The sequence below is a fragment of the Hippoglossus hippoglossus genome, chromosome 1 (assembly GCF_009819705.1).
Source record: "Hippoglossus hippoglossus isolate fHipHip1 chromosome 1, fHipHip1.pri, whole genome shotgun sequence".
In the NCBI taxonomy this organism is placed as follows: Eukaryota; Metazoa; Chordata; class Actinopteri; order Pleuronectiformes; family Pleuronectidae; genus Hippoglossus; species Hippoglossus hippoglossus.
The window spans coordinates 8,997,688-9,016,735 of NC_047151.1; the positions used below are offsets into that span (position 1 = coordinate 8,997,688).

The 19,048-nt window shown below is 41.9% G+C and overlaps 2 protein-coding genes across 3 annotated transcripts in view; both read left to right on the forward strand.

Annotated features, from left to right (window-relative positions):
* Positions 1 to 2,439: 2,439 nt before the first annotated feature.
* LOC117771812 (deleted in malignant brain tumors 1 protein-like) overlaps positions 2,440 to 19,048 on the forward strand; it is a 48,678-nt gene continuing 32,069 nt past the window's right edge. The window contains exons 1-9 of the mRNA XM_034602595.1: positions 2,440 to 2,454; positions 2,536 to 2,627; positions 3,776 to 3,780; positions 4,850 to 4,862; positions 4,980 to 5,315; positions 6,800 to 7,074; positions 9,505 to 9,670; positions 10,646 to 11,086; positions 11,279 to 11,593. Coding sequence (XP_034458486.1) covers positions 2,552 to 2,627; positions 3,776 to 3,780; positions 4,850 to 4,862; positions 4,980 to 5,315; positions 6,800 to 7,074; positions 9,505 to 9,670; positions 10,646 to 11,086; positions 11,279 to 11,593 — 1,627 coding nt within the window. The 5' untranslated portion in view covers positions 2,440 to 2,454; positions 2,536 to 2,551. The remainder of the gene's footprint in view (positions 2,455 to 2,535; positions 2,628 to 3,775; positions 3,781 to 4,849; positions 4,863 to 4,979; positions 5,316 to 6,799; positions 7,075 to 9,504; positions 9,671 to 10,645; positions 11,087 to 11,278; positions 11,594 to 19,048) is intronic.
* LOC117769190 (uromodulin) overlaps positions 4,188 to 19,048 on the forward strand; it is a 90,134-nt gene continuing 75,273 nt past the window's right edge. For both annotated transcript variants that reach the window (XM_034597933.1, XM_034597925.1), the window contains exons 1-2: positions 4,188 to 4,648; positions 4,806 to 4,911. The gene's annotated coding sequence lies outside the window, so the exon portion shown is untranslated. The remainder of the gene's footprint in view (positions 4,649 to 4,805; positions 4,912 to 19,048) is intronic.

The window sequence follows — 19,048 nt, forward strand, 5'->3', positions numbered from 1 at the left end:
ATGGGACCAGACGTCTTATCATATGTTTCAAAGAGTTTTATGGGTCGGAAATCTGTATTTTTTTTTACGAACGGAGCACTCCCTCAGAGAGCTGCCAGAGACCAAATCTGAATTTACAGAATCCCAATTTATCAATTCCTAGATTTACAATGATAACTGTACTTTTTCAAGGATTGTTAGTGAATAAAAACTGTATATTTTGTCTTTACGTGCAACAATGTTTGAGTCATAGTGAAGCTGCACAATCGTACATTTACCATCCATCCTTACATCATCCAAGCTGTTTATCCTTTGAGGGTTGCATCGAGGTTGAAGCCAAAGAGAAAACCGACATAGACACAAGGAGAACATTCAAACCCCACAAAGAAAGTTGAAGACACATGTATATCAAAATGGAATTAGATTGTCAGAAAGTTTAGGGGAAGGATCCTGGACAGAACAAATGCAATAACTCAGAGAAACATCTGGAATAGTTGATTACTTCAAGCACCATGTTAAGGCCCCTTCAGTCATCATCAGGCGACATCGCTAAAACAACTAGAATGTCACTCAGTCGAATTCATACCTTCACCAATGCCAACAGTCCTATTTGTTTCATTTAAATTATTTTTATTGTTAATTTTATCTGGAAGTACAGCTTTTTCATGATGCTGTCTTCTAATGCTTTTATTGATTAGTTGCTGTTATCAGTGTCACTCTAAGCACTTTGTGATCCCTGTTTTTAAAGGCGCTTTGTAAATATAGTTGTTTAAAATATTATACTAAGAGCTGTAGAAAGACTTTCTCAGTAAGATGTGACTAAAAGTTGTATTAGTGTAGGAATGATGTCAAACTCCTTTTACCAATCCCTGTTTGTGAAGGTTCCTATATAAATGAAGTTATTAAGATGATTAATCTGAGAGCTGTGCAAACCCTTTCTCAGGATGTTGTCACTCAAAGTTGTATTTACGTAGCAATGATGTTTAATTCTTTTGTGAATAGCATCTAACCCTCAAGGGGGTGTTTGAAATGCTTTGTCGCTCACTTTCAGTAACACTGAGAACACACTTACCAACAAGTGGTATGAAAACATTTTTAGCACATTCTTCTTCCAGTGAAGCACCTCACGCTGAGTCAAGCCTTTACCTTGTAGTAATAATACTTAAAAGAGGAAGTGAGTTTTGAAATAGTACACTAGACAATCAATACAAGCAGCAGCACAGTGAGTCCAGTAAATGGTGCGAAGACTTGGTGTGTCCATATAATAAAAACAATAAATCCTTTTGAGAAATTGGGAAATGTCATCCGCTGTTATTTGATCTTTACATTGCACTCCTCGCTTCAAAGAGATCTGTTCATTCATTTAAAAAAACATTTCAACCAGTGATGTCCATTGTCAGTTTTGTCATGCATAGTTACCCATTACATTTCTGTGTGGATCCTGATCAGGATTTCTTTCACTTTCTTTAACATTGTGAATTTGGGCGTTTTCAACATTTTCCTTCATTTCTCACAGATTCATGGATCTTGATGAAAAAGATCAGACATGTTCTGGGGACTGCTTTGTACGAGAGTGCAAAATTAGGTGCAGGTCCAAATATAAATCTGGATGTTGTGAACTTAAATTTCATCCAGGGACAGTTTGGCCTTGGTGGAGGTATGCGCTCTACTGAGTGCCCTTCTAGTTTGTTTGTTTGAATGTTTGTTGTCAGCAGAATTACACAAAAACTACTGGATGGATTACCACGAAATCCGCACGCTATCTTTAACATTTTTGACAATTTCCCAGGGAATAACATAACAATAACACCTGATCAGACATATTAAGAGAACTGATATCTATGAGTTCTACTGAATTCAAGGGGACTGTTTGGCCTTGGCGGAGGTATGCGCTCTAATGATCACCATTCTAGTTGAAATATACGTCCACCTTATAATTTCCAGAAACTGACGCAAATGGTATTTGTTCCGTCAAACTGACTGTAAAAGCCTGAACATGAAAACAGTGAGAGGCTGTTCAATGATGTGGGACCTTGGACCTTTAATGAATATGTTCATCCACTACAACAGTCTGTCCCAGTTGTTGACGGAAGGAGGTTAATACAATGGAATGTGCAAACCTGTCAAAACCAAAAGGTCTCCAGTACTGTATCTTGACCTGCGAATGATTGAAGAACCATAAAATATATTGATTAAGGGCTTTTGCCTGTGTGTCGGTTATGTTTGAATTTTATCCTTTTGTCCTATTTTGATTAATAAGTAGATTTTTTGTTGTCATATCAAACCAGCGTTATCAATGACCTGCTTATTTGTTTCACAAATTATCTGTTCCTGTTTTCCTCTGCGAACAAAGACAGGCCTGAAATTTGCCTAGTGAGCGAGAGCACGAGTATTTATAGACTCGTGTTCTCGCTCACTAGGCAAATTTCACAAACAATTTCAGCATCTGTTAAATTTCCACTCACTCTCTCCAAGGTGAGTACCAACACTGGCAAAGTAAAGTCATGATCATAATGTGAACATATGATTTTCATACATCTCTTTTGTGTTTTTCAGCAAGTTTGTGTCGTGGATGTGGTCCATGATGGAGATGCCTGGGGGTTTGCTCTTGCTCCTAATTTTGCAGTTTTTTACAGGGAACACTTCAGGTAAGTCAATCTGACTTTCTGTCATCTCGAGTTACATTTCATCTTACTCGATTACACAGTAAATTTTGGTGAACAATTAAAATTAGCAGAATGTGTTCACAGACCACACCTCACAAGTATGAATTTGTTTATTTTACCTTTTCTCTGTGATCAAGTTTTTAATCTGTCCTTAAATAACTTTAAATCAGCCTCCCAGCTCCGTCTGTGCTTCTGGTTCTGACGTATCTGGACATTGTATATTTAGAGTTGCCAACTGTTTAATCAATCAATCAAAATGTATTTCTATAGCCCATATTCACAAATAACAATTTGCCTCTTAAGGCTTAGCAAGGTGTGACACCCTCTGTCTTTAACCTTTGACAAGAGTGAGGGAAAACTACCAAATAAATAAGCCTATTAGCAGGGGGGGACTTAGAAGCCTCAGAGAGAGTTGAAAGTGACATTCATGAGAAAAGACCGAGTCTAACTGTCTGTTCAAGTCCACAGAGTGAAGGAATAGAAGCTTAGGACTTCAATTAAAAATGTATCACATAAAAAGATAGCATTAATTGCTTATTCCCTAAAACCCTATTACTCTTGCAGGGTGTGAAGAATACCTACCACATTCAGTTTAAACGAAATTTCATTGATTTCTAAACTCATTTTAACGTGAGAATTATCAACCGTACAGATCCACTGATGTTAATATATGTATATAATATAATATATGATGTTATATCACTTTTCTGTTTAACTGCACTCAAAGTCAAAAATAAACATCCTTTTCGGAATCTGTGTGAAATGGCCTATTATTTAGTTTATTACAAAAAACAAAACAAAAACAGCTTATCAATGTTCTGCCTGTTGACTTTTGAACAAGGAAATGTCTTCAGTGATCTGAACACTGAACACATTTCCTTGTTCACTGAACACATTTCCTTGTTCTTTCATTCTCATATGAAATAACAAGGAAATGTTTTGGACAATCTGAAGTGGTACATAGCTGTTAATATTGAGGTGATATAATAAATATTCATTGTTGATTTTCAATCATGAATACTGACGTCTGTAAATACACACTTAAATACATTTCCCATATTATAACACTCATTCTTGCCAGAAGTGCCTTTTGAGTACTTAAAGCTTTATGTACTAATTTCTAGAATCAGTTCAATCTTGGTTTTCACGGTTTCATTTGGAGAAGCGAATAAACTTTTACAAGAGCATGGATCAAACTGTCTTCGTACTTTTCACAGGGACACTTGTCTCCAGCTGTGATTCATGTCACGATGAATCCATGTGCCTGGAGTCACGGGAAAGAGGAGACACGTTCAGTGGCCCGGTCCTCTCTTGTGTCTGTAAAGATGGCTTCGTAGGCGACGGTCTCACCTGCTACGACACAAAACTCTGCAGTGACTCTTCGTGCTGTAACCAAGGTTATCACTGGTCACCAGACAGCGGCTGTGTAGAAACTGACGAGTGCTCCCTCCCAGACCCACCGTGTGCGCCGCCTCAGGTGTGCCACAACACACCAGGCTCTTTCATATGTATGGTGCCTTCCTCCACCGTCAGATCTGGGCCCTCTCCCCAATCTGTCCAGTTCAGGTGTGGAAACACTGTTTGCCCAACAGGCATGGACTGCATCAGTAATAATGGGGTCGCCCGCTGCGCTGACCCCTGTGAGCGCTACACTGAGCTGCACCATGACTGGCGGTCGACAGATAACACAATGAATCTGATCCCACGCTGTGACAGAGATGTTAACTGGCAAGGCTGGTATCGTCTGTTTCTGAATCAAACCAGTGCCCACGTTCCCGAGAGGTGTGTTCAGACAAACAGGTGTGGAACACACGCTCCCCTATGGATAACAGAGCCTCATCCCACACAGCCAGGAGTGATTGTAAATCGGAATGTATGTAATCACTGGAGCTCCAGCTGTTGCTCTTTTAGATCACACACCATCAATGTCAAACTCTGCAATGGAAACTACTACGTCTACAAACTGGTGAAGCCGAGCACATGCAATCTTGCCTACTGTGCAGGTACTGAAACTTTACTCTCTAACAAATTCAATTTTCCCATTTAATCCATCTATTGTAAGCGTTATAGAGAATATATTGTCCTTTTGTTTAAATATTCAAATTACATTTTATGAACAAAAACTCATTGTTGCACACTGATGTTTTTCATTGTCAACAGAGGTGAACAGAACAGACGTTGCAGTTCCTTTGACCACTCCTGGTCCAGGACAGAAAGGCACCTCTCAAACAGCAGCAGTGCACCACACCACAGTTTCACCAACCACACCTGATCCAGGATCTCAGACACTCAGCTCTGCTTCGCTCACATCTGGCACCCCTGGAACAACAGCAGTGGACAACAGCACAGGAGTCGAGGGACAGGTCCGCCTGGCCAATGGAGGAAACAGCTCCTGCTCTGGCAGAGTAGAGATCTTCCTCCGTGGACAGTGGGGGACGGTGTGTGATGACCACTGGGACCTGGTTGATGCTCAGGTGGTGTGCAGACAGCTGGGTTGTGGCAGGGTCCTGTCAGCACCACAACGTGCACGTTTTGGACAGGGCAGAGGATTCATCTGGTTGGACAATGTTGCTTGCTCCGGCAGCGAATCAAAGCTGACCGAGTGCCGGCACAGAGGGATTGGATCTCACAACTGTCGTCACAGTGAGGATGCTGGTGTCGTCTGTGAAGGTAAATGCTTATTTGTAGATTTTAAGCCAATGAAGTCTCCCTAACAGACAACATAGGATAACATTAGAAAACAGAAATATGGAATATGTGCTTCATGCTGATATCACTGGAGTTTTTATAGAAATCCTATTGAAGTCTCTCTTTCATCTGTGTCTCTAATCAACAGTATTTTGTTGCATGTGTGTCTCGTAGCTGCTTCACCAGTGAGGCTGGTCAACTCTGACAACCGCTGCTCTGGCAGAGTGGAGATCTACCATGCTGGACAGTGGGGGACAGTGTGTGACGATTCCTGGGACCTGAACGATGCCAATGTGGTGTGCAGACAGCTGGGGTGTGGCAGGGCTCGTTCAGCACTGCAAAATGCTGCTTTTGGACAGGGCAGTGGACCCATCTGGTTGGACGACGTCATTTGTTCAGGAAGGGAACCATCGATAACACACTGCAGACATCCAGGGTTCGGGGTCCACAACTGTAGACATCATGAAGATGCCAGCATCATCTGTTACAGTAAATGTTTATATATATTTAAAGTTGGGTCCAGTTGTTATTGCTCACATTTAACTGGAAAATTGCCTCATTGATACATTTCAACATATATTGTTATTTTGTGGCACAACACGTCAAATGTGCAGTAAATGTTAATGTCAAGGAAGTAAAATAGAGTTTTGTGCCTCAGGATAACATCATCAATTATATCTTTAACTAGAGTGACACTCAGTAGAGCACAAACTGTACCTCCGCTTACAGTCAATCCCACACATATTTGTCTAATTCTAATGGTAGAAATATAAAAGGAAAAAAAGGAAGTGGTCTTATAACCTAAATTATTTATCTGTCGTACAAAACATAGTTACAGAAAGTGGAAAAAGATTCTGAATCGAACCCTTAATCTGTATCCACACCAAAATTTAAAAGGTTCTTCCAGGCCCACGCCCCAGCTCTCCACCAAGTTTGGTGGAAATCAGTTCAGTAGTTTTTTGCATAATCCTGCTGACGAATACACCAACAAACTAGAACATCACTCAGTGGCCAACATACCACCACCAAGGACCGACAGTCCCCTTAAATTAATTTGAGCTGCATCAAATTTCACACATTCATAGATATCAGTTCCCTTAATGTGCCAGATTGGATTTCATCAAGGTCAATGAATTGTTTCCTGGGTAAAAGGTCAAAATGTTGAAAAACGCCATATTTTTGCAAATTTAAAGAAAGTGAAACAAACCCTCCTGGATGTGACCCCTGATCTGAATCTGCACCAAAATACAAGTGTTTCTTCTCTGTCCCATATCACATTTTTCCACCAAGTTCTGTGGAAATCTGTTTGGTAGTTTTTGAGTAATCTTGCTTACAAACAAACATATAAACAGGTGTGAAAACAAAACCTCCTGGTCAGAGATAATAAAAAATATGTTTTCCTCATTAATATTGATGGAGGTGCAGGCTGTTGTTGTCTTGTGGGTTCACATAGATTTTTCTTTCAGTTCAACCAGGACCAAACTCCACAGTTTCACCAACCACACCTGATCCAGGATCTCAGACCTTCACCTCTGCTTCGCTCATATCTGGCACCCCTGGAACAACAGCAGTGGACAACAGCACAGGAGTCGAGGTACAGGTCCGCCTGGCCAATGGAGGAAACAGCTCCTGCTCTGGCAGAGTGGAGATCTTCCTCCATGGACAGTGGGGGACGGTGTGTGATGACCACTGGGACCTGGTTGATGCTCAGGTGGTGTGCAGACAGCTGGGTTGTGGCAGGGTCCTGTCAGCACCACAACATGCACGTTTTGGAGAGGGCAGAGGGCCCATCTGGTTGGACAATGTTGCTTGCTCCGGCAGCGAATCAAAGCTGACCGAGTGCCGGCACCGAGGGATTGGATCTCACAACTGTGGTCACAGTGAGGATGCTGGTGTCGTCTGTGAAGGTAAATGCTTATTTGTAGATTTTAAGCCAATGAAGTCTCCCTGTCAGACAACATAGGATAACATTAGAGAACAGAAATATGGAATATGTGCTTCACGCTGATATCACTGGAGTTTTTATAGAAATCCTATTGAAGTCTCTCTTTCATCTGTGTCTCTAATCAACAGTATTTTGTTGCATGTGTGTCTCGTAGCTGCTTCACCAGTGAGGCTGGTCAACTCTGACAACCGCTGCTCTGGCAGGGTGGAGATCTACCATGCTGGACAGTGGGGGACAGTGTGTGACGATTCCTGGGACCTGAACGATGCCAATGTGGTGTGCAGACAGCTGGGGTGTGGCAGGGGCCGTTCAGCACTGCAAAATGCTGCTTTTGGACAGGGCAGTGGACCCATCTGGTTGGACGACGTCATTTGTTCAGGAAGGGAACCATTGATAACAGACTGCAGACATCCAGGGTTCGGGGTCCACAACTGTAGACATCATGAAGATGCCAGCATCATCTGTTACAGTAAATGTTTATATATATTTAAAGTTGGGTCCAGTTGTTATTGCTCACATTTAACTGGAAAATTGCCTCATTGATACATTTCAACCTATATTGTTATTTTGTGGCACAACACGTCAAATGTGCAGTAAATGTTTATGTCAAGAAAGTAAAATAGAGTTTTGTGCCTCAGGATAACATCATCAATTATATCTTTAACTAGAGTGACACTCAGTAGAACACAAACTGTACCTCCGCTTACAGTCAATCCCACACATATTTGTCTAATTCTAATGGTGGAAATATAAAAGAAAAAAAGGAAGTGGTCTGATAACCTAAATTATTTATCTGTCGTACAAAGCATAGTTACAGAAAGTGGAAAAAGATTCTGAATCGAACCCTTAATCTGTATCCACACCAAAATTTAAAAGGTTCTTCCAGGCCCACGCCCCAGCTCTCCACCAAGTTTGGTGGAAATCACTTCAGTAGTTTTTTGCATAATCCTGCTGACGAATACACCAACAAACTAGAACATCACTCAGTGGCACACGTACCACCACCAAGGACCGACAGTCCCCTTAAATTAATTTGAGCTGCATCAAATTTCACACATTCATAGATATCAGTTCCCTTAATGTGCCAGATTGGATTTCATCAAGGTCAATGAATTGTTTCCTGGGTAAAAGGTCAAAATGTTGAAAAACGCCCTATTTCGCAAAGTTAAAGAAAGTGAAAAAAACCCTCCTGGATGTGACCCCTGATCTGAATCTGCACCAAAATACAAGTGTTTCTTCCCTGACCCATATCACATTCTTCCACCAAGTTCTGTGGAAATCTGTTTGGTAGTTTTTGAGTAATCTTGCTTACAAACAAACATATACACAGGTGTGAAAACAAAACCTCCTGGTCAGAGATAATAAAAAATATGTTTTCCTCATTAATATTGATGGAGGTGCAGGCTGTTGTTGTCTTGTGGGTTCACATAGATTTTTCTTTCAGTTCAACCAGGACCAAACTCCACAGTTTCACCAACCACACCTGATCCAGGATCTCAGACCTTCACCTCTGCTTCGCTCATATCTGGCACCTCTGGAACAACAGCAGTGGATAACAGCACAGGAGTCGAGGTACAGGTCCGCCTGGCCAATGGAGGAAACAGCTCCTGCTCTGGCAGAGTGGAGATCTTCCTCCATGGACAGTGGGGGACAGTGTGTGATGACCACTGGGACCTGGTTGATGCTCAGGTGGTGTGCAGACAGCTGGGTTGTGGCAGGGTCCTGTCAGCACCACAAAGTGCACGTTTTGGACAGGGCAGAGGATTCATCTGGTTGGACGATGTTGCTTGCTCCGGCAGCGAATCAAAGCTGACCGAGTGCCGGCACCGAGGGATTGGATCTCACAACTGTGGTCACAGTGAGGATGCTGGTGTCATCTGTGAAGGTAAATGCTTATTTGTAGATTTTAAGCCAATGAAGTCTCCCTAACAGACAACATAGGATAACATTAGAGAACAGAAATATGGAATATTTGCTTCACGCTGATATCACTGGAGTTTTTATAGAAATCCTATTGAAGTCTCTCTTTCATCTGTGTCTCTAATCAACAGTATTTTGTTGCATGTGTGTCTCGTAGCTGCTTCACCAGTGAGGCTGGTCAACTCTGACAACCGCTGCTCTGGCAGAGTGGAGATCTACCATGCTGGACAGTGGGGGACAGTGTGTGACGATTCCTGGGACCTGAACGATGCCAATGTGGTGTGCAGACAGCTGGGGTGTGGCAGGGTTCGTTCAGCACTGCAACATGCTGCTTTTGGACAGGGCAGTGGACCCATCTGGTTGGACGACGTCATTTGTTCAGGAAGGGAACCATCGATAACAGACTGCAGACATCCAGGGTTCGGGGTCCACAACTGTAGACATAATGAAGATGCCAGCATCATCTGTTACAGTAAATGTTTATATATATTTAAAGTTGGGTCCAGTTGTTATTGCTCACATTTAACTGGAAAATTGCCTCATTGATACATTTCAACATATATTGTTATTTTGTGGCACAACACGTCAAATGTGCAGTAAATGTTTATGTCAAGAAAGTAAAATAGAGTTTTGTGCCTCAGGATAACATCATCAATTATATCTTTAACTAGAGTGACACTCAGTAGAACACAAACTGTACCTCCGCTTACAGTCAATCCCACACATATTTGTCTAATTCTAATGGTGGAAATATAAAAGAAAAAAAGGAAGTGGTCTGATAACCTAAATTATTTATCTGTCGTACAAAGCATAGTTACAGAAAGTGGAAAAAGATTCTGAATCGAACCCTTAATCTGTATCCACACCAAAATTTAAAAGGTTCTTCCAGGCCAACGCCCCAGCTCTCCACCAAGTTTGGTGGAAATCACTTCAGTAGTTTTTTGCATAATCCTGCTGACGAATACACCAACAAACTAGAACATCACTCAGTGGCACACGTACCACCACCAAGGACCGACAGTCCCCTTAAATTAATTTGAGCTGCATCAAATTTCACACATTCATAGATATCAGTTCCCTTAATGTGCCAGATTGGATTTCATCAAGGTCAATGAATTGTTTCCTGGGTAAAAGGTCAAAATGTTGAAAAACGCCCTATTTCGCAAAGTTAAAGAAAGTGAAAAAAACCCTCCTGGATGTGACCCCTGATCTGAATCTGCACCAAAATACAAGTGTTTCTTCCCTGACCCATATCACATTCTTCCACCAAGTTCTGTGGAAATCTGTTTGGTAGTTTTTGAGTAATCTTGCTTACAAACAAACATATACACAGGTGTGAAAACAAAACCTCCTGGTCAGAGATAATAAAAAAGATGTTTTCCTCATTAATATTGATGGAGGTGCAGGCTGTTGTTGTCTTGTGGGTTCACATAGATTTTTCTTTCAGTTCAACCAGGACCAAACTCCACAGTTTCACCAACCACACCTGATCCAGGATCTCAGACCTTCACCTCTGCTTCGCTCATATCTGGCACCCCTGGAACAACAGCAGTGGACAACAGCACAGGAGTCGAGGTACAGGTCCGCCTGGCCAATGGAGGAAACAGCTCCTGCTCTGGCAGAGTGGAGATCTTCCTCCATGGACAGTGGGGGACGGTGTGTGATGACCACTGGGACCTGGTTGATGCTCAGGTGGTGTGCAGACAGCTGGGTTGTGGCAGGGTCCTGTCAGCACCACAACATGCACGTTTTGGACAGGGCAGAGGATTCATCTGGTTGGACGATGTTGCTTGCTCCGGCAGCGAATCAAAGCTGACCGAGTGCCGGCACCGAGGGATTGGATCTCACAACTGTGGTCACAGTGAGGATGCTGGTGTCATCTGTGAAGGTACATGCTTATTTGTAGATTTTAAGCCAATGAAGTCTCCCTGTCAGACAACATAGGATAACATTAGAGAACAGAAATATGGAATATTTGCTTCACGCTGATATCACTGGAGTTTTTATAGAAATCCTATTGAAGTCTCTCTTTCATCTGTGTCTCTAATCAACAGTATTTTGTTGCATGTGTGTCTCGTAGCTGCTTCACCAGTGAGGCTGGTCAACTCTGACAACCGCTGCTCTGGCAGAGTGGAGATCTACCATGCTGGACAGTGGGGGACAGTGTGTGACGATTCCTGGGACCTGAACGATGCCAATGTGGTGTGCAGACAGCTGGGGTGTGGCAGGGTTCGTTCAGCACTGCAACATGCTGCTTTTGGACAGGGCAGTGGACCCATCTGGTTGGACGACGTCATTTGTTCAGGAAGGGAACCATCGATAACAGACTGCAGACATCCAGGGTTCGGGGTCCACAACTGTAGACATAATGAAGATGCCAGCATCATCTGTTACAGTAAATGTTTATATATATTTAAAGTTGGGTCCAGTTGTTATTGCTCACATTTAACTGGAAAATTGCCTCATTGATACATTTCAACATATATTGTTATTTTGTGGCACAACACGTCAAATGTGCAGTAAATGTTTATGTCAAGAAAGTAAAATAGAGTTTTGTGCCTCAGGATAACATCATCAATTATATCTTTAACTAGAGTGACACTCAGTAGAACACAAACTGTACCTCCGCTTACAGTCAATCCCACACATATTTGTCTAATTCTAATGGTAGAAATATAAAAGAAAAAAAGGTGGTCTGATAACCTAAATTATTTATCTGTCGTACAAAACATAGTTACAGAAAGTGGAAAAAGATCCTGAATCCAACCCTTAATCTGCATCCACACCAAAATGTACATGGTTCTTCCAGGCCAACGCCCCAGCTCCCCACCAAGTTTGGTGGAAATCAGTTCAGTAGTTTTTTGGATAATCCTGCTGACGAATACACCAACAAAGTAGAACATCACTCAGTGGCGCACGTACCACGACCAAGGACTGACAGTCCCCTTAAATTAATTTGAGCTGCATCAAATTTCACACATTCATAGATATCAGTTCCATTAATGTGCCGGATTGGATTTCATCAAGGTCAATGAATTGTTTCCTGGGTAAATGGTCAAAATGTTGAAAAATGCCCTATTTCGCAAAGTTAAAGAAATTGAAAAAAACCCTCCTGGATGTGACCCCTGATCTGAATCTGCACCAAAATACAAGTGTTTCTTCTCTGTCCCATATCACATTCTTCCACCACGTTCTGTGGAAATCTGTTTGGTAGTTTTTGAGTAATCTTGCTTACAAACAAACATATAAACAGGTGTGAAAACATAACCTCCTGGTCAGAGATAATAAAAAGGATGTTTTCCTTTTCCTTTTTTATCCCCTCGACAGACGCCAGCATGAATGTGGCTATCAGACCAGTCCTGCTGTAAGTACCCTTTTATTGAATACGACAATCACTCACTTTTTACAGTAAAATGGTCAAGACGAACCTGTTGAAAATTGGTCTAGTCTATGCTACTTTTAACCAATCATGTCAGCGTAAGCATGCACTGCTGTTTGCCACAGTGGCTTTATACCTCCAGGACACATCAATGTCACCTATGTAGGATTTTAGGTCATCATAATAACAAGGCTTATATTTTTGACAGGTCTGCAGGTGGCCTCTCAGGCTTAGGTAGAAGAGCTAGAGCCTCCATGTCTCTGTTCCGCACCTCCACCTTCACTCAGCCTTATCCATCTGGCTTGATCACTCTCCCTGTGGGCTCACCTCTGCATGTGGGCGTCTCTGTATTAGTCAGAAACCCAAGCTTTGTAGTTGTCCTGGAGAACTGCTACGCCTCTAACTCATCAAACCCCAATGATACCGCACAATACTTTTTCATCCAGAACAAGTAAGTGTCCCTCTTCATCATTATGCTTTGTGGTTTATAATGGAAATGGGGGGAAAAGACTGTGTATAAGGTGATGTACAATGGCCCTCATGACATGCTCCATCCTCACTGCCAGGTGCCCCACTGACCGACAAGTGGCAGTGATTGAGAGCGGCTCATCCCGACAGGCTTGTTTCTCCGCCCTGTTTCTCCTGATCCACGGTGAATACAGTGACATTTACCTCCACTGCAGCCTCAGCCTGTGTGACCAGAGGAGCTCCCGCTGTGCCCCAGTACGTCACACGTTTCACATTAGCATTAGCATTATCAATCAATAGTCACTGCAGCTTTACACTGGTTTTGATTGGATCTGTTATTCCCCCTCCTTTTCATAGTCTTGCAGAAGAAGGACATCTCACTCTGTTTCCAGCTCTGCTCCTATGAACCCCCTCACCATTGGACCAATCACTTGTGAGTATGATTAACTATGTGCTCTCAGGATTGATGTGTCAACACAATGATCAATACAGAATGAATCACCATGTTTTTACTCTTTCTTCTTTATCTTCAGGGTACCAGTCACATGAGTGAGCTGGTAACATATAGTAATAATACAAACTCATTTCATAGTGTGATATTATTTTGTGTTTGAATTTCTTTATTCATAAATCGATAATAAAAAAACATCTTACATTGCATAATTGAATCGTAACACACATTGGTATTCCTGATTTGTACTAGCTGTGTAATGAGCTGTGAAATGATTGAAGAAAATAAAAATCAATGTCAGAGTGCTTTTCTTCTTCTCTGTGTTTATTTTCAGAAATAGTTTAAATAAATGCACAGTCATATCGACTCATCAGATGATAAATATACATCCATACATACTGAGGCAGGCAATAACAGTGGTTAAATGGAATGTGCAAAAGCAAGTGTGCATATAGTCTGTTGTGCAAAGACACAATGTCAGTAGAGCAAGTTGTCCTTTTTTTTTTGAGGGGAAGACAGTGGCAGTGTTTGGAGGTGTTAATCAGTTTCATGGCCTGAGGGTAAAATGTGTCTTGGAGTCCTGCATTTCAGACTGGTGTGAGGAGGTGATGCTGAGTGGGGTCTTTGGTTGTGTTGTTGGCTCTTCTGAAGACTCTCTGCTGGTAGATGTACTGCAGAGATGAAGGTCTGATCCTGTGATGTGTGAATAAATGTGATACAACCTTTTCTGCTCATAACAAAAGAAAATCCAGATTACATGATTGATATTAGTGATCCTGATGTGGTCATCTCCCAACCAAATATTGAGGTTTCACTCACCCCTGCCTCCTTTGTTCTATTCTGATGGTATGAGTGCCTCAGATATGACCTCCAGAGGATGTCAGGAGAATTTCGTACCAACTTTTTCCTGAGTTTGCCTTATACACATGCACAATGCAGAAGAAGATTCTCCACTCAGACGCATTCATAACATCACAGAAATCTCTGGAGCCTTCAGGTGAGGGGTGGTGCAGCAGGCGGAGGCAGGACCTAATGTATTCATTTCATTGCGGGGATCAAGTGTTTTTGTTTACAGCACATCGACACAGGTATTGGTCCTCTTGACATCTTTGTTGCCACTTCTACGTGTATGCCACTGCTTTTTCATCGTGATATATTTGATTTCTTTTTTTGTTTTAATTTATGCATCTGTTGCATGTTAGAAACATCAACACACCCACTCGCTCGTGGTGAATCCTGCGGAGGATCTGTTTTCTCACATTCGCTCATTGGAACATTCTACAGACTTTTAACTTGGGGGGCTGAGAAACTTTCACTCAGACATTTGAATGTCTGGAGGATCTCTTGAGATCAGTAGATCTGAAAGCGGTTTAACAACACACTGATTTATGGAAGAGTTCATCCTGAATTCACCCTCACATTTAACACTTTTTATTTAAAGGTTTAGTGAGTAAAATTTAGGTGAAAGGGATTATAGAAAAATCCTAGTAATGAATCCCAGTCGTCCAAACTGGACAAACACATTTTGAGTTTTTATGACAACTGAAGGCAGCCACAGGTTCTCTCTCATGATGGAAGGGGAGGGTGAGATGAGCGGTATTCAGCTGCAACATGAAACTTCACCACTAGATGTCACTAAATTGTAAACACTAAACCTTTAACATGCTCCTTTTTATGGTTCATTTTCATTTGTGAGTTAGTTCAGAGTGTTTTAGCGAGCTAGCAAACATGTGTTATGTTTCTGTGCATGTGCGTTGGCCTTCGCTATTTTGTGTCCTGAAGTACGCCTGTTGAACCGTATATTTTTTTATGTTAGGCATGTACTGAAGACGAATGACCAACGCTGTTCCTTTCTTCTGCTAAAACACTGAACAGGTATGTTTTGTTGCATAGGACTTTTGTTGTTGTAAATAGAAAATGTGAATCTTTTCATGATGTGTGACTGTGGTATGAGTGAATGTGATACATTCAAAGACAATTGTAAATCATACTTTTGTTCATTATTTTTCTAAATCCTTAAGTATTTTTGCATTTATTAATTCTTATATAGGCCTTTTTATTTTTATTAGGCAAGATTTGTAAATCTACTGTACATAGAGGTTGGCAAAATTCACTTATGCAACATTAATGAAAAAACATTTGTGAAAGAAAAACATTTATATGAAGGTAATAAAGTATAAAAACACAAATTAATAACAGTGTACTTACTAAACAAAGATGTGTCTGTGTGTCTGTGTGTCTGTGTGAGTCAGCGTGTTTCCAAAATGGCAGCTGGCCACTCCAAAGATAACGCCCCCCCCCCTTTGGAATGTTTACGACATGTAGCGGGGATCAGAGAGATGGATGCTGAGATATGCATGTGTCTGTTTTGGTGCCAAATTAGAGAAAGTTACTAGATGCATGCAAGGAAAGACTGAAGAGCATAACTAACATTAACTTTCAAATAACTTGTAACCAAAATATCACAGCAACACAAATCAAACTTATAAACATCACAAGGAATTGAGTAAACAGTCTTTGCTTAGCCTAGTATAATTATTAAGCCCAGTTGTGTTACCCGTCCATGGAAAGGGAAAAAAAGGGTTGGCGTGCTGTTCGAAGTCCAGTGAAGTCGTTTTGCTGGTTGTGGTTCTTGCCTTTGTGGTTCTGCTGTGCAATACACCTCAGTTGCTGTTCTTCGGCAGGCCCTTGCGTCGCTGCTTGAAGTATGGTAGAGCTTGGATTGGGAGGAGGTTTCCTTGTTGAGATGAGCTGCAAGCTGCACCTCTCCTCCATTCAGGGTTTCGTGGAAAGAGGAATCGGAAAGAGGCTGGACACCCTTCTCCTCTCGAGGGTGGCGTAGAAAGAGAATCGAGGAAGAGCGGTGTGCTCCTCTCGGAGAGGTGCATGGAAAGACAAAGAAGAGAGGGAGACCTGGCCTTATATTGTCTTGGTGACCTCATAGGTCATGGGGCCCAGAGTGACCAATAGTAGTTGAAACTTGTGCCCCTGGTCACACCTCTGTGTGACGTTGAGGCACCCTGGGAGACTGAGTTCTGCAGGCTCTAGTTTTCTCCACAACAAAGGACATGCGGCCTTAGGCTTTTGACTACACATGTAGGCCGAACTGTAGTTCACAAATACCAGGTCCCAACACCGGGTTTTCGGTCCCTATGAGGTTTACTGGTGCCGGTCAGTGTTTATACTGGGAAAAGTCCTGAAGAGCTCACAAAAATCTTTTTTGGGACTTTCCATTGACTTACAGTGTTTGTAGAAAGCTGACCCAAAACCTGATAGCAAACCTTAACCATGAACAATTCATGCCTTATCCTAATCTTTACCTAACCACAAGTCACATCTAACGACTAACCTTAAAGTTCTAGTTTTTAGGTGAATTCCAGTATTTTTCAACCTGATCCCTGTGTTTATAACAGTGTGTGTAAATGAATGGAACAGTAGATCATTTCTGCTGGCAGCCAGGACATGGCAGCAGTGGCTACGATGCAATTTTATGGGGCAACTGTAACAGTCCAGGAAATATGCACTAAAGGTGTTTTTCTTCCCCAATAAAAGGCTCAAATTATTATTAAGAGTGTGGCAACATTATACATGTCTCACTTAACAGGAATTCTCACTCTCAAGCCTCATGAGACTTAAGTTGTTGCAGGAAGATGGAGGTGGAAACATGAGTGAGAGTAAGAGAGTTGGAGACAGGAGTTTGGATTTTGCTATGAGAGGAACTATTGTGGCTTTTTCTGATTTAGACAATGTCAATGACGCTGATGGTCATCCACACTTGTTTGAGTCAGCGTATATGGACGAAGACGAGAAAGAGAGAGGCAACCAGCAGAGGAGGGACAATGAGCTGCTGCACGGCTGCAGAACTTTGGAAACTGGTGGTGTTCCTGTGGGTCGTGTGACCCCATGCCCACAGAGGAAGAAGGCCTATGGTGTAGATAGTGGGACCTGTTGATGCCAAATATTGGTGGTCTTGATGTGTCCACAGAAGGTGTTTCAAACACTATAAAATGCTGTGTGACCACGTCATAGGATTTCCCCCCTCTGATCAACAGAGCTGTGCTGGAGACATTCCCATATGTGCCCAAAATAAACTGGAGGAGACAGCTAAGGCCAGAATTTGAGAATTTGAGAAGTTTATTGATGAAAAAAACAACTTTTGGTGGGTATTTCATGGACTGTCACAGTTGCCCCATAAGATGTAGCTACTGGAGGTTTACTACACCTTCTCCAAGATCCCAGAGGCCAGGATCGGAGACGTGGTCCTGGGTCTGCTGTGTCTCACACTGCTGGTCATGTTGATGTTCATGAAGACGGGTTTGGGCTCTGACGACGCGCCCTGTTATGCCAGACTCTCCAGGAAACTAGTGTGGGCTGTTGCTACAAGTGAGGGCCTGCATGAGTGTGTTTGTGTGATGTATCACTTTTACAGAGGATAACATATTAATCAGTCCACTTTGCCTTCTGTTTGTCCTCCTTCTTATCGGTCTCGCTCAGTGCGTAACGCTCTGGTGGTCGTGGCTGCATCCTTCATAGCGTCTTCGTGGGATGCATACGGTTATCACGTGTTCACGATCACTGGGAAAACCTTCCAGGGGCTCCCGCCATTCAGGCCCCCACCCACCTCAGACACTACAGCCAACGGCACCGTCGTCTCCTTTGGAGAGATCGTAGAGGTAAACAGCATGTGACAGTACCAGGATTGAGTCAATGAAGTTATTTTTTCAACTTTCACTTCCCATATTCTTTCAAGTTTTCAAGAAATACAGCTGAGCAGCCATTTTTTTCTCTATGTTTATTTTGGTGCAGGATTTTGAAGGAGGGCTCGCTGTGATTCCCCTCATGGGTCTGTTGGAGAGCATCGCTATTGCCAAAGCTTTTGGTAAGTGGTATTATAAGTCGTGTTTTCAGTGTGGATCCAATGATTTACAGGAAACACAGGTTGAAAATCTGTGGTTGAAAGGTTGAATTCTGCTTTTTTTTGTTGTTTTGCATGATTGAAACTAAGTTTTGAATCGTTGCATAATGTTTTGATTGGCTGGAAATATTTATACGAGGACACGAGTTTTCCTTCTTCAGAGCTGCAGCACTCTTTTTCAATGTTTCCCACTCTGAATTACCTGGTACTCAACGTGCAGCCTTTCAAAACTAAAGTTTCAGAACCAACATACATGCACCACACTTTAGAGCAGCATTGACAAGATTTCAAACCTGGAAAACAAACTGAGAATGCTGCAGTTTAAAAGAACAAATACTTAAAATACAAAATACTGTTTGAAGAGATTTGAAATTCTTTTTCAAAACATTATGTTAGACTTTACTCTGACGATTTAAATACCTTTTATTAGATTTCAAGCTTTTACATTTTTTTTTTCAGTTTTGGAATATGAACAACAAATTTATCCAATAATGATTCAGGAGAATTGCTGAACGTCAGCAGGTTAGCATTTAGCATTGTAGCATGCTGCATATTTTTCCGCTCTTTCAACATGAGAAAATGAATCAAAATGAAATGAATTATTATTACAGCACTTTTCTACACCTTGTACTCGCAC